We start from the raw sequence: 15,550 nt of genomic DNA, 5'->3' as shown, positions 1-15,550 counted from the left end.
CTGATCTTCCATTCAGACAGGGCGGAATTGAGGACTCGTCCTCATTTTCTCCCTAAGGTGGTTTCAGTGTTTCATCTGAACCAACCTATTGTGGTACCTACGGCTACTAGTGACTTGGAGGACTCCAAGTTGTTGGACGTAGTCAGGGCCTTGAAAATATATTTTTCCAGGACGGCTGGAGTCAGGAAATCTGACTCGCTGTTATCCTGTATGCACCCAACAAGCTGGGTGCTCCTGCTTCTAAGCAGACTATTGCTCGTTGGATTTGTAGTACAATTCAGCTTGCACATTCTGTGGCAGGCCTGCCACAGCCAAAATCTGTAAAAGCCCATTCCACAAGGAAGGTGGGCTCATCTTGGGCGGCTGCCCGAGGGGTCTCGGCGTTACAACTTTGCCGAGCAGCTACTTGGTCAGGGGCAAACACGTTTGCTAAATTCTACAAATTTGATACCCTGGCTGAGGAGGACCTGGAGTTCTCTCATTCGGTGCTGCAGAGTCATCCGCACTCTCCCGCCCGTTTGGGAGCTTTGGTATAATTCCCATGGTCCTTACGGAGTTCCCAGCATCCACTAGGACATCAGAGAAAATAAGAATTTACTTACCGATAATTCTATTTCTCTAACGTCCTAGTGGATGCTGGGGACTCCGTCAGGACCATGGGGAATAGCGGGCTCCGCAGGAGACAGGGCACATCTAAAAAAGCTTTTAGGTCACATGGTGCGTACTGGCTCCTCCCCCTATGACCCTCCTCCAAGCCTCAGTTAGGTTTTTGTGCCCGTCCGAGAGGGTGCAATCTAGGTGGCTCTCTTAAAGAGCTAGTTAGAAAAGTTTTTTTTTAGGTTTCTAATCAGTGTCTCCTGCTGGCGACAGGAGCACTGCAACGAGGGACTTAGGGGAGAGACTTGCAACTCACCTGCCTGCAGGAGGATTGAAGTCTTAGGCTACTGGACACTGAGCTCCAGAGGGAGTCGGAACACAGGTCAGCCTGGGGTTCGTCCCGGAGCCGCGCCGCCGATCCCCCTTACAGACGCTGAAGAACGGCAGAACGGAGGTCCGGAAACAGGCGGCAGAAGACTTCAGTCTTCATAGAGGTAGCGCACAGCACTGCAGCTGTGCGCCATTGTTGCTACACGGCTCACGGATCTCGGTCACGGAGGGTGCAGGGCGCTGCTGGGGGCGCCCTGGGCAGCAATATAGAGTACCTTAGAGGCAAATAAATACATCACATATAGCCATTAAGGCTATATGTATGTATTTAACCCAGGCCAGTTTATTAGAAAAACCGGGAGAAAAGCCCGCCGGAAAAGGGGCGGAGCTTATTCTCCTCAGCACTCGGCGCCATTTTCCTGCACGGCTCCGCTGGTGAGGAAGGCTCCCACGACTCTCCCCTGCACTGCACTACAGAAACAGGGTAACAAAGAGAGGGGGGGCATAAATTGGCGATATAAATATATATTGAGAGCGCATATATAAAAACAACACCTTCTAGGGTTGTTATATACTGTATAGCGCTTTTGGTGTGTGCTGGCAAACTCTCCCTCTGTCTCCCCAAAGGGCTAGGAGGGTCCTGTCTTCAATAGAGCATTCACTGTGTGGCTGCTGTGTGTGTCGGTACGTGTGTGTCGACATGTATGAGGACGAAGTTGGTGTGGAGGCAGAGCAATTGCCGATGATGGTAATGTCACCCCCTAGGGAGTCGACACCGGAATGGATGGCTTTGGTTATGGAATTACGTGATAATGTCAGCACATTACAAAAGTCAGTTGACGAAATGAGACGCCCGGCAAACCAGTTAGTACCGGTTCAGGCATCTCAGACACCGTCAGGGGCTGTAAAACGTCCCTTACCTCAGTCAGTCGACACGGGTACCGACACAGATGAATCTAGTGTCGACGGTGAGGAAGTAAACGTATTTTCCAATAGGGCCACACGTTATATGATCACGGCAATGAAGGAGGCTTTGCAGCTCTCTGATACTACTGGTACCTCAAAAAGGGGTATTATGTGGGGGGTGAAAAAACTACCTGTATTTTTCCCAGAATCAGAGGAATTGAATGATGTGTGTGATGAAGCGTGGGTTACCCCCGATAGAAAAATGCTAATTTCAAAGAAGTTGTTGGCATTATACCCTTTCCCACCAGAGGTTAGGGCGCGCTGGGAATCACCCCCTAAGGTGGATAAGGCGCTCACACGTTTATCAAAGCAAGTGGCGTTGCCGTCTCCTGATACGGCCGCCCTCAAGGATCCAGCAGATAGGAGGCTGGAAACTACACTGAAGAGTATATACACACATACGGGTGTTATACTGCGACCGGCAATAGCCTCAGCCTGGATGTGCAGTGCTGGGGTAGTGTGGTTGGATTCTCTGACTGAAAATATTGAGACCCTGGATAGGGACAGTATTTTATTGACTCTAGAGCAATTAAAGGATGCTTTTCTTTATATGCGAGATGCTCAGAGGGATGTTTGTACTCTAGCATCAAGAGTAAGCGCGATGTCCATATCTGCTAGAAGAAGTTTATGGACGCGACAGTGGTCAGGTGATGCGGATTCCAAGAGGCATATGGAAGTATTGCCATATAAAGGAGAGGAATTGTTTGGGGTCGGTCTTTCGGACCTGGTGACCACGGCAACTGCCGGCAAATCCACCTTTTTACCTCAGACCCCTTCACAACAGAAAAAGACACCGTCTTTTCAGCCGCAGTCCTTTCGCTCCTATAAAAAGCGACCAAAAGGACAGTCTTATCTGCCGAGAGGCAGAGGAAAGGGTAAGAAAGGGCAGCACGCAGCCCCTGCCCAGGAACAGAAGCCCGCCCCGGCTTCTACAAAGCCATCAGCATGACGCTGGGGCTTTACAAGCGGACCCAGGAACGGTGGGGGGTCGACTCAAGATTTTCAGCAATCAATGGGCTCACTCACAAGTGGACCCGTGGGTCCTGCAGATAATATCTCAGGGTTACATGCTGGAGTTCGAAAGGTTTCCCCCTCGCCGGTTCCTAAAGTCTGCTTTACCAACGTCTCCCTCAGAAAGGACGTCGGTTTTGGAAGCCATTCACAAGCTGTATTCTCAGCAGGTGATAGTCAAGGTACCCCTCCTACAACAGGGAAAGGGGTATTATTCCACACTATTTGTGGTACCGAAGCCGGACGGTTCGGTAAGACCTATTCTAAATCTGAAATCCTTGAACCTGTACATACAGAAATTCAAGTTCAAAATGGAGTCACTCAGAGCAGTGATAGCGAATCTGGAAGACGGGGACTTCATGGTGTCCCTGGACATAAAGGATGCTTATCTGCATGTCCCAATTTACCCCTCACACCAAGGGTATCTCAGGTTCGTGATACAAGACTGTCATTATCAGTTTCAAACGATGCCGTTTGGTTTGTCTACGGCCCCTCGGGTCTTTACCAAGGTAATGACCGAAATGATGGTTCTTCTACGAAGAAAAGGCGTATTAATTATCCCTTACTTGGACGATCTCCTGATAAGGGCAAAGTCCAGAGAACAGCTGGAAGTCGGTGTAGCACTAACCCAGGTAGTGCTCCAGCAACACGGGTGGATTTTGAATCTTCCAAAATCTCAATTGACCCCGACAACTCGTCTGCTGTTCCTGGGAATGATTCTGGACACGGTTCAGAAAAAGGTGTTTCTCCCGGAGGAAAAAGCAAGGGAGTTATCCGAACTTGTCAGGAACCTCCTAAAACCAGGAACGGTGTCAGTACATCAATGCACAAGAGTCCTGGGAAAGATGGTGGCTTCGTACGAAGCGATTCCATTCGGCAGATTCCATGCACGGACATTTCAGTGGGATCTGCTGGACAAATGGTCCGGATCGCATCTGCACATGCATCAGCGGATAGCACTGTCACCAAGAACAAGGTTGTCTCTCCTGTGGTGGCTGCAGACTGCCCATCTGTTAGTGGGCCGCAGATTCGGCATACAGGACTGGGTCCTGGTGACTACGGATGCCAGCCTACGAGGTTGGGGAGCAGTCACAAAGGGAAGAAATTTCCAGGGCGTGTGGTCAAGCCTGGAGACGTCTCTTCACATAAATATACTGGAGCTAAGAGCGATCTACAATGCTCTAAGTCTGGCAAAACCGCTGCTTCAGGGTCAGCCGGTGTTGATCCAGTCCGACAACATCACGGCAGTCGCCCACGTAAACCGACAAGGCGGCACGAGAAGCAGGAGTGCAATGGCAGAAGCGGCAAGGATTCTGCGCTGGGCGGAGAATCATGTCATAGCACTGTCAGCAGTGTTCATCCCGGGAGTGGACAACTGGGAAGCAGATTTCCTCAGCAGACACGACCTTCACCCGGGAGAGTGGGGACTTCATCCAGAAGTTTTCCACATGATTGTGAACCGTTGGGAAAAACCAAAGGTAGACATGATGGCGTCTCGCCTCAACAAAAAATTGGACAGGTATTGCGCCAGGTCAAGAGACCCTCAGGCAATAGCTGTGGACGCTCTGGTAACACCGTGGGTGTACCAATCAGTGTATGTGTTCCCTCCTCTGCCTCTCATACCAAAGGTGCTGAGAATTATACGGAAAAGAGGAGTAAGAACGATACTGGTGGCTCCGGACTGGCCAAGGAGAACTTGGTATCCGGAACTTCAAGAGATGCTCACGGAGGATCCGTGGCCTCTACCTCTGAGAAGGGATCTGCTTCAGCAGGGACCTTGTATGTTCCAAGACTTACCGCGTCTGCGTTTGACGGCATGGCGGTTGAACGCCGGATTCTAAAAGAAAAGGGCATTCCAGAGGAAGTTATTCCTACCTTGATTAAGGCTAGGAAGGAAGTGACTGTACAACATTATCACCGCATTTGGCGAAAATATGTTGCGTGGTGTGAGGCCAAGAAGGCTCCAACGGAAGAATTTCAATTGGGTCGATTCTTACATTTCCTGCAAGCAGGATTGTCTATGGGCCTAAAATTGGGGTCTATTAAAGTTCAAATTTCGGCCTTATCAATTTTCTTCCAGAAGGAATTGGCGTCAGTGCCTGAAGTACAAACTTTTGTCAAAGGTGTACTACATATACAACCCCCAATAGTGCCTCCAGTGGCACCGTGGGATTTGAACGTGGTTCTAAATTTTCTCAAATCTCATTGGTTTGAGCCGTTAAAATCGGTAGAATTAAAATACCTTACATGGAAGGTAACCATGCTGTTGGCCCTGGCTTCTGCCAGGAGAGTTTCAGAGTTGGCAGCTTTGTCATACAAGAGCCCATATCTGATATTCCATTCGGACAGGGCAGAATTGAGGACGCGTCCTCAATTTCTCCCTAAGGTGGTTTCGGCATTTCACTTAAACCAGCCTATTGTGGTGCCTGCGGCTACTAGCGACTTGGAGGACTCCAAGTTACTGGACGTTGTCAGAGCATTAAAAATATATATTTCAAGGACAGCTGGAGTCAGAAAAACTGACTCGTTGTTTACATTGTATGCACCCAACAAGATGGGTGCTCCTGCGTCTAAACAGACGATTGCACGTTGGATCTGTAGCACAATCCAACTTGCACATTCTGTGGCAGGCGTGCCTAAATCTGTAAAGGCCCACTCCACAAGGAAGGTGGGCTCATCTTGGGCGGCTGCCCGAGGAGTCTCGGCATTACAACTTTGCCGAGCAGCTACGTGGTCAGGGGAGAACACGTTTGTAAAATTTTACAAATTTGATACTCTGGCTACAGAGGACCTGGAGTTTTCTCATTCGGTGCTGCAGAGTCATCCGCACTCTCCCGCCCGTTTGGGAGCTTTGGTATAATCCCCATGGTCCTGACGGAGTCCCCAGCATCCACTAGGACGTTAGAGAAAAGAATTTACTTACCGATAATTCTATTTCTCATAGTCCGTAGTGGATGCTGGGCGCCCATCCCAAGTGCGGATTGTCTGCAATACTTGTACATAGTTATTGTTACAAAAATCGGGTTATTATTGTTGTGAGCCATCTTTTTAGAGGCTACTTCGTTTTGTTATCATACTGTTAACTGGGTTCAGATCACAAGTTGTATGGTGTGATTGGTGTGGCTGGTATGAGTCTTACCCGGGATTCAAGATCCTTCCTTATTGTGTACGCTCGTCCGGGCACAGTACCTAGCTGAGGCTTGGAGGAGGGTCATAGGGGGAGGAGCCAGTACGCACCATGTGACCTAAAAGCTTTTTTAGATGTGCCCTGTCTCCTGCGGAGCCCGCTATTCCCCATGGTCCTGACGGAGTCCCCAGCATCCACTACGGACTATGAGAAATAGAATTATCGGTAAGTAAATTCTTATTTTCTCGTAGTCCGTAGTGGATGCTGGGCGCCCATCCCAAGTGCGGATTGTCTGCAATACTTGTACATAGTTATTGTTACAAAAATCGGGTTATTATTGTTGTGAGCCATCTTTTCAGAGGCTCCTCTGTTATCATGCTGTTAACTGGGTTCAGATCACAGGTTGTACGGTGTGATTGGTGTGGCTGGTATGAGTCTTACCCGGGATTCAAGATCCTTCCTTATTGTGTACGCTCGTCCGGGCACAGTATCCTAACTGAGGCTTGGAGGAGGGTCATAGGGGGAGGAGCCAGTGCACACCAGGTAGTCCTAAAGCTTTACTTTTGTGCCCAGTCTCCTGCGGAGCCGCTAATCCCCATGGTCCTTACGGAGTTCCCAGCATCCACTATGGACTACGAGAAATAGAATTATCGGTAAGTAAATTCTTATTATATAGCGGTATGCTTGTATCCTTGTTTTTGCAACCTGTTATTTTATGGTAGCTGCATATGTCCCATAGGCTGACAGTCCTGACTTATGCTGGCCATACAGTAGGTCGATATTGTGTACGAATACACAATATCGACCCGTCATTCGACACATCACATGCACATTGTGCATGTTTTGTTTGCGAATACGATGCGATGCGCGGCCCCGCGGGCCGTACATCGCATCAACTGATCATATGTGTTACACTTATGTTCAGATGATCCAAGCCGCTGTCCGTTGTAGAGGTACGATAGATCGTACGGCGGAGCCAGGGCCGGATTAACAATGGGGCGGATGGAGCTGCAGCTCCAGGCCCACTCTCCAGAATAGGCCCCACTGCATCTGCCCATAGATGTCCATGCTGCTGTAGACAGGAAAACAAATTTCCTTCTACTGCAGCCTACAGCGCCAGACCCATCTCCTCTAGCATCACACCCTTCTTGTGCAGATTGGGGGGGGCACCAAGGCACGTATAGTGCACTATTGTAAATTCCGGGACGTAGCCCCGACCCCTGTACGCAAGCCACGCCTCTCAGTGATGAGTGTTTAGGCCCCGCCTCCAAGTGATGTCATCTGACAGTCCCCGGGAGGGCAAGGGGAAGCAGACTATGACAAGGGGGCGTGGCCTAGCTGCACATACTATCCGCGGCTGCAGCCCATGATGAACCTCAGGTACCCGGCGTCCAAGGGTGAGGGGGTGGGAGGAGGGAGGTAGTAGGTCACCCTGGATCTAGAAGTGTGTGGGGAAAGGAGAGGGGGGCGTGGCATTGCCATGAGAGCACTTTCAGAATAAGGGAGAAAAGCTCTGTATGTCCAGAGCTTTCCTACAAATTGCCCCTATGTACAGTATATGCAAGAGGGGTGTCCCCCCACCCACCGCACCACACTGCAAAGAAGCCCCTGTTTATATGCAAGAGGGGGAGTTGTGGCTCCGTCTCACAGCAAAAAGTCCCTGCTGTCAACCCATGGGTAGTGTGTGCGGGGTGCGGGTGCAGGGTTAGGGGTAGTGTGTGCGGGGAGCGGGTGCAGGGTTAGGGGTAGTGTGTGCGAGGAGCGGGTGCAGGGTTAGGGGTAGTGTGTGCGAGGAGCGGGTGCAGGGTTAGTGGTAGTGTGTGCGGGCAGCGGGTGCGGGGTTAGGGGTAGTGTGTGCGGGGAGCGGGTGCGGGGTTAGGGGTAGTGTGTGCGGGGAGCGGGTGCAGGGTTAGGGGTAGTGTGTGCGAGGAGCGGGTGCAGGGTTAGTGGTAGTGTGTGCGGGCAGCGGGTGCGGGGTTAGGGGTAGTGTGTGCGGGGAGCGGGGTTAGGGGTAGTGTGTACGGGGAGCGGGTGCAGGGTTAGGGGTAGTGTGTGCGAGGAGCGGGTGCAGGGTTAGGGATAGTGTGTGCGAGGAGCGGGTGCAGGGTTAGGGGTAGTGTGTGCGGGGAGAGGGTGCAGGGTTAGGGGTAGTGTGTGCGGGGTGCAGGGTTAGGGGTAGTGTGTGCGGGGTGCGGGTGTAGGGTTAGGGATAGTGTGTGCGGGGAGCGGGTGCAGGGTTAGGGGTAGTGTGTGCGGGGAGCGGGTGCAGGGTTAGGGGTAGTGTGTGCGGGGAGCGGGTGCGGGGTTAGGGATAGTGTATGCGAGGAGCGGGTGCAGGGTTATGGGTAGTGTGTGCGAGGAGCGGGTGCAGGGTTAGGGGTAGTGTGTGCAGGGTGCAGGGTTAGGGGTAGTGTGTACGGGGAGCGGGTGCAGGGTTAGGGGTAGTGTGTGCGGGGAGCGGGTGTAGGGTTAGGGGTAGTGTGTGCGGGGTGCTGGTGCAGGGTTAGGGGTAGTGTGTGCGGGGTGCAGGGTTAGGGGTAGTGTGTGCGGAGAGCGGGTGCACGGTTAGGGGTAGTGTGTGTGGGGAGCGGGTGCAGGGTTAGGGATAGTGTGTGCGTGGAGCGGGTGCAGGGTTAGGGGTAGTGTGTGCGGGGTGCAGGGTTAGGGGTAGTGTGTGCGGGGAGCGGGTGCAGGGTTAGGGGTAGTGTGTGCGGGGAGCGGGTGTAGAGTTAGGGGTAGTGTGTGCGGGGAGCGGGTGCAGGTTTAGGGGTAGTGTGTGCGGGGAGCGGGTGCAGTGTTAGGGGTAGTGGGTGCGGGTGTAGGGTTAGGGATAGTGTGTGCGGGGAGCGGGTGCAGGGTTAGGGGTAGTGTGTGCGGGGAGCGGGTGCAGGGTTAGGGGTAGTGTGTGCGAGGAGCGGGTGCAGGGTTAGGGGTAGTGTGTGCGAGGAGCGGGGTTAAGGGTAGTGTGTGCGAGGAGCGGGTGCGGGGTTAGGGGTAGTGTGTGCGCGGAGAGGGTGCAGGGTTAGGGGTAGTGTGTGCGAGGAGCGGGTGCAGGGTTAGGGGTAGTGTGTGCGGGGAGAGGGTGCAGGGTTAGAGGTAGTGTGTGCGAGGAGCGGGTGCAGGGTTAGGGGTAGTGTGTGCGGGGAGAGGGTGCAGGGGTAGTGTATTGTGTGCGAGGAGTAGGTGCAGGGGTAGTGTAGTGTGTGTGGGGAGCGGGTGTAGGGTTAGCGGAAGGGTAGTGTGTGCGGGGAGCGGATGCAGAGGTAGTGTAGTGTGTGCGGGGAGTAGGTGCAGGGGTAGTGTAGTGTGTGCGGTGAGTAGGTGCAGGGGTAGTGTAGTGTGTGCGGGGAGTAGGTGCAGGGGTAGTGTAGTGTGTGTGGGGAGTAGGTGCAGGAGTAGTGTAGTGTGTGCGAGGAGTAGGTGCAGGGGTAGTGTAGTGTGTGTGGGGAGTAGGTGCAGGGGTAGTGTAGTGTGTGTGGGGAGTAGGTGCAGGGGTAGTGTAGTGTGTGTAGGGTTAGCGGAAGGGTAGTGTGTGCAGGGAGCGGGTGCAGGGGTAGTGTAGTGTGTGTGGGGAGCGGGTGTAGGGTTAGCGGAAGGGTAGTGTGTGCAGGGAGCGGGTGCAGGGGTAGTATAGTGTGTGCGGGGAGTAGGTGCAGGGGTAGTGTAGTGTGTGTGGGGAGCGGGTGTAGGGTTAGCGGAAGGGTAGTGTGTGCGGGGAGCGGATGCAGGGGTAGTGTGTGTGGGGAGCGGGTGTAGGGTTAGTGGTAATATAATGGGGGTCATTCCGAGTTGTTCGCTCGCAAGCTGCTTTTAGCAGCTTTGCACACGCTAAGCCGCCGCCTACTGGGAGTGAATCTTAGCTTATCAAAATTGCGAACGAAAGATTCGCAATATTGCGAAAAGACATCTCTGTGCAGTTTCTGAGTAGCTCGAGACTTACTCGGCATCTGCGATCAGTTCAGTGCTTGTCGTTCCTGGTTTGACGTCATAAACACACCCAGCGTTCGCCCAGACACTCCTCCGTTTCTCCAGCCACTCCCGCGTTTTTCCCAGAAACGGTAGCGTTTTTTCGCACACACCCATAAAACGGCCAGTTTCTGCCCAGAAACACCCACTTCCTGTCAATCACATTACGATCACCAGAACGAAGAAAAAACCGTGAGTAAAAAACCTAACTGCATAGCAAATTTACTTTGTGCAGTCGCACTGCGGACATTGCGCATGCGCACTAAGCGGAAAATCGCTGCGATGCGAAAAAATTTACCGAGCGAACAACTCGGAATGACCCCCAATATTTACATGGTTGTGGCATGTTAAAAAAACCTGAAAATGCATACTGGAAAAAACCATAGCAGTAGATGCTCATTGAGTTTAGTCATAGGATAGCATTATATAAATGTATTTTTAAAATGTTCTGGGGCAAAAGTTCCCATGTGGCTTGGACTGGCACCACTAACAGGTCTACAGATGGTGTAATGGTTAGCTTTACTGCCTTACAGCACTAACGTCATGGGTTTGATTCCCACCATGGCCCTAACTGTGTGGAGTTTGTATTTTCTCCCCGTACTTGCATGGGTTTCCTACTGCCACAATCCAAATATATACTGGTAGGTTAATTGGCTCGTAACACAAAAATAAACCATAGTTAGGTAGGTGGGTAGCTATGCCCTCCATGGTGCTAGCCAGACCACACTGCACAGACCACACCCCCATATCAGTAGTCACACCCCCACCATGCTGGTCTCACCCCCTGCAGCGGCACACAGTAGGCCCTTCATAAATTACAGCTCCAGGCCCATGAGAATCTTAATCTGGCACTGGGCGGAGTCAGGATGCTGGCGGGGGGGATGGGAGTCGTAGGACAGCTCACATCTAATGCGAGTCGTCCTAATGTATGAGCGGCATTACAGCACTTACTACGTGTTTATGGATTGGACTGGCAAAGCAAATGTGTTGTGTTTTTGTTTGTAGTGTTTATAAATATGATCCAGAATAATGCTATCTTCCCAATTTCGCTGAATGTCGTTACACATGTATACAACTCATAATAAGCAAGAAAATATTGCAAATATTCGTTCACTTTTTGGAATTGTTTTACCTTTTTGATTATTTCTTATTGCATGTATTGAGAAACCCTTTTCTAGACTTTCCTCCCCCCTGCTTAGATTGAACCATTACAGTGTTGGCATCTTGTTCCATGTCTGCATGCCATCACAAGACCTGATGCTATTAGGCTCTGTTATTCCAGGCTACTGCATGTTTATTTTAATTTAAAAGCCAAAGGATCTTATGAGATGAACAAGTTAATAGAACAATGTTACCCTTTTTAGGTAAAGTAAAACCTAATGTACTGCAGTGAGCTAATGAAGGTTTTTTTTTGTTTTTTTCCCCTTGTCATTTAGATGCAGAGTTTACATGGCGGAACAGAAGCAATAGCCGTGTTAGACCAATTAGAGGCGGATTATTACGATCACCAGCTTCAGCTATATGAAGTACAGTTTGAGATTCTCAAGTGTGAGGAGCTGTTATTGACCGCTCAACTGGAAAGCATTAAGCGGCAAATCTCAGGTGCGGTCTGTTATGCAAAGTTTGCCGCATGTTCTGTTATGCAAAGTTTGCTGCACGTTCCACTTAATTGTTTCAATTAACTATGTACATAAATGCAAATAACTTGGATGTGTGTATTGTTTAATTACTATTGTCTAAAACTGTTGCCCATTACATTCACTTGTGTGTAGTGAGGTTACCGCTTTTAAAGGGCGGTTTAGGGGGCACTGCCACCATCGTCAGATGCTCAAATTGATAAACAGCAGGGATGTACATAAACTGGGGTTTGCATACATCTCTGAATTAGGCTCAGTGTCATGACCTGTTTTTCATCTAATGTACCCAACCTTTGAATGTTGTGTCACATGATTTAAAGGAAGAAAAAAAAAAAAAAAAAAGCAACTCATACTTATTATAAAGGGCATACCAAATAAGTTTTCTCTAACGTCCTAAGTGGATGCTGGGGACTCCGTAAGGACCATGGGGAATAGCGGCTCCGCAGGAGACTGGGCACATCTAAAGAAAGCTTTAGGACTATCTGGTGTGCACTGGCTCCTCCCCCTATGACCCTCCTCCAAGCCTCAGTTAGATCTCTGTGCCCGAACGAGAAGGGTGCACACTAGGGGCTCTCCTGAGCTTCTTAGTGAAAGTTTTAGTTTAGGTTTTTTATTTTCAGTGAGACCTGCTGGCAACAGGCTCACTGCATCGAGGGACTAAGGGGAGAAGAAGCGAACTCACCTGCGTGCAGAGTGGATTGGGCTTCTTAGGCTACTGGACATTAGCTCCAGAGGGACGATCACAGGCCCAGCCATGGATGGGTCCCAGAGCCGCGCCGCCGGCCCCCTTACAGAGCCAGCAGACAGAAGAGGTCCGGAAAATCGGCGGCAGAAGACATCCTGTCTTCACCAAGGTAGCGCACAGCACTGCAGCTGTGCGCCATTGCTCCTCAGCACACTTCACACTTCGGTCACTGAGGGTGCAGGGCGCTAGGGGGGGGCGCCCTGAGCAGCAATAAAAACACCTTGGCTGGCGAAAATACATCACATATAGCCCCCAGGGCTATATGGATGAATTTTAACCCCTGCCAGAATCCATAAAAAAGCAGGAGAAAAGTCTCCGAAAAAGGGGCGGAGCCTATCTCCTCAGCACACTGGCGCCATTTTCCCTCACAGCTCAGTTGGAGGGAAGCTCCCCTGCAGTCACTACACTACAGAAAGGGTTAAAAAAGAGAGGGGGGCACTAATTAGGCGCAGTATTAACAATACAGCAGCTATAAGGGGAAAAACACTTATATAAGGTTATCCCTGTATATATATAGCGCTTTGGTGTGTGCTGGCAAACTCTCCCTCTGTCTCCCCAAAGGGCTAGTTGGGTCCTGTCCTCTATCAGAGCATTCCCTGTGTGTGTGCTGTATGTCGGTACGTTTGTGTCGACATGTATGAGGAGAAAAATGATGTGGAGACGGAGCAGATTGCCTGTAATAGTGATGTCACCCCCTAGGGGGTCGACACCTGAGTGGATGAACTGTTGGAAGGAATTACGTGACAGTGTCAGCTCTGTATAAAAGACAGTGGTTGACATGAGACAGCCGGCTACTCAGCTTGTGCCTGTCCAGACGTCTCATAGGCCGTCAGGGGCTCTAAAGCGCCCGTTACCTCAGATGGCAGATATAGACGCCGATACGGATACTGACTCCAGTGTCGACGGTGAAGAGACAAATGTGACTTCCAGTAGGGCCACACGTTACATGATTGAGGCAATGAAAAATGTTTTACACATTTCTGATAATACGAGTACCACCAAAAAGGGGTATTATGTTCGGTGAGGAAAAACTACCTGTAGTTTTCCTGAATCTGAGAAATTAAATGAGGTGTGTGATGATGCGTGGTTTTCCCCCGATAACAACTGATAATTTCTAAAATGTTATTGGCATTATATCCTTTCCCGCCAGAGGTTAGGGTGCGTTGGGAAACACCCACTAGGGTGGATAAAGCGCTCACACGCTTGTAAGGGCTCTACCCTCTCCTGAGATGGCCGCCCTTAAGGATCCTGCTGATAGAAAGCAGGAGGGTATCCTAAAATGTATTTACACACATACTGGTGTTATACTGCGACCAGCAATCGCCTCAGCCTGGATGTGCAGTGCTGGGTTGGCGTGGTCGGATTCCCTGACTGAAAATATTGATACCCTAGATAGGGACAGTATATTTTTGCCTATAGAGCATTTAAAAGATGCATTTCTATATATGCGTGATGCACAGCGGAATATTTGCCGACTGGCATCAAGTCTAAGTGCGTTGTCCATTTCTACCAGTAGAGGGTTATGGACACGTCAGTGGTCAGGTGATGCGTATTCCAAACGGCATTTGGAAGTATTGCCTTAATAAGGGGAGGAGTTATTTGGGGTCGGTCTTTCAGACCTGGTGGCCACGGCAACAGCTGGGAAATCCACGTTTGTACCCCAGGTCGCCTCTCAACATGAGAAGACGCCGTATTATCAGGCGCAGTCTTTTCGTGGACAAGCGGGCAAAAGGTTCCTCATTTCTGCCCCGTGACAGAGGGAGAGGAAAAAGGCTGCAGAAATCAGCCAGTTCCCAGGAACAGAAACCCTCTCCCGCCTCTGCCAAGCCCTCAGTATGACGCTGGGGCTTTACAAGCAGAATCAGGCACGGTGGGGGGCCCGTCTCAATGAATTTCAGCGCGCAGTGGGCTCACTTGCAAGTAGACCCCTGGATCCTTCAGGTGATATCTCAGGGGTACAAATTAGAATTCGAGACGTCTCCCCCTCGCCGTTTTCCTAAAGTCGGCTTTACCGATGTCTCCTTCTGACAGGGAGACAGTTTTGGAAGCCATTCACAAGCTGTATTCCCAGCAGGTGATAATCAAGGTACCCCTCCTGCAACAGGGAACGGGGTATTATTCCACACTGTTGTGGTACCGAAGCCGGACGGCTCGGTGAGACCGATTCTAAATCTAAAATCTTTGAACACTTACATACAGAGGTTCAAATTCAAGATTGAGTCACTCAGAGCAGTGATTGCGAACCTGGAAGAAGGGGACTACATGATGTCTCGGGACATCAAGGATGCTTACCTTCATGTCAAAATTTACCCTTCTCACCAAGGGTACCTCAGGTTTATGGTACAGAACTGTCACTATCAGTTCAGACGCTGCCGTATGGATGGTCCACGGCACCCCGGGTCTTTACCAAGGTAATGGCCGAAATGATGATATTCCTTCGAAGGAAGGGAATTTTAGTTATCCCTTACTTGGACGATTCCCTGATAAGGGTAAGATTCAGGGAACAGTTGGAGGTCGGTGTAGCACTATCTCAGGTAGTGTTGCGGCAGCACGATTGGATTCTCAATATTCCAAAATCGCAGCTGGTTCCGACGACTTGTCTTCGGTTCCTAGGGATGATCCTGGACACAGTCCAGAAAAAGGTGTTTCTCCCGGAGGGGAAAGACAGGGAGTTATCCGAGCTAGTCAGGAACCTCCTAAAACCGAGCCAAGTCTCAGTGCATCAATGCACAAGGGTTCTGGGTAAAATGGTGGCTTCCTACGAAGCAATCCCATTCGGCAGATTCCACGCAAGAACTTTCCAGTGGGACCTGCTGGACAAATGGTCCGGGTCGCATCTTCAGATGCATCAGCGGATAACCCTGTCACCAAGGACAAGGGTGTCCCTCCTGTGGTGGTTGCAGAGTGCTCATCTTCTAGAGGGCCGCAGATTCAGCATTCAGGACTGGGTCCTGGTGACCACGGATGCCAGCCTGCGAGGCTGGGGAGCAGTCACACAGGGAAGGAATATCCAGGGCTTATGGTCAAGCCTGGAGACATCACTTCACATAAATATCCTGAAGCTAAGGCCCATTTACAATGCTCTAAGCTTAGCAAGACCTCTGCTTCAAGGTCAGCCGGTGTTGATCCAGTCGGACAACATCACGGCAGTCACCCACGTAAACAGACAGG

At 50.7% G+C, this 15,550-nt stretch overlaps 1 protein-coding gene across 2 annotated transcripts in view; it reads left to right on the top strand.

Annotated features, from left to right (window-relative positions):
- The window catches only part of JMY (junction mediating and regulatory protein, p53 cofactor), a 226,334-nt gene that overhangs the window by 146,213 nt on the left and 64,571 nt on the right, over positions 1 to 15,550 (top strand). For both annotated transcript variants that reach the window (XM_063963535.1, XM_063963532.1), the window contains exon 5: positions 11,434 to 11,599. In XM_063963535.1, coding sequence (XP_063819605.1) covers positions 11,434 to 11,599 — 166 coding nt within the window. The remainder of the gene's footprint in view (positions 1 to 11,433; positions 11,600 to 15,550) is intronic.

Source organism: Pseudophryne corroboree, chromosome 1, assembly GCF_028390025.1.
Source record: "Pseudophryne corroboree isolate aPseCor3 chromosome 1, aPseCor3.hap2, whole genome shotgun sequence".
NCBI lineage: Eukaryota > Metazoa > Chordata > Amphibia > Anura > Myobatrachidae > Pseudophryne > Pseudophryne corroboree.
This window is presented reverse-complemented; position numbering and strand designations above follow the sequence as displayed.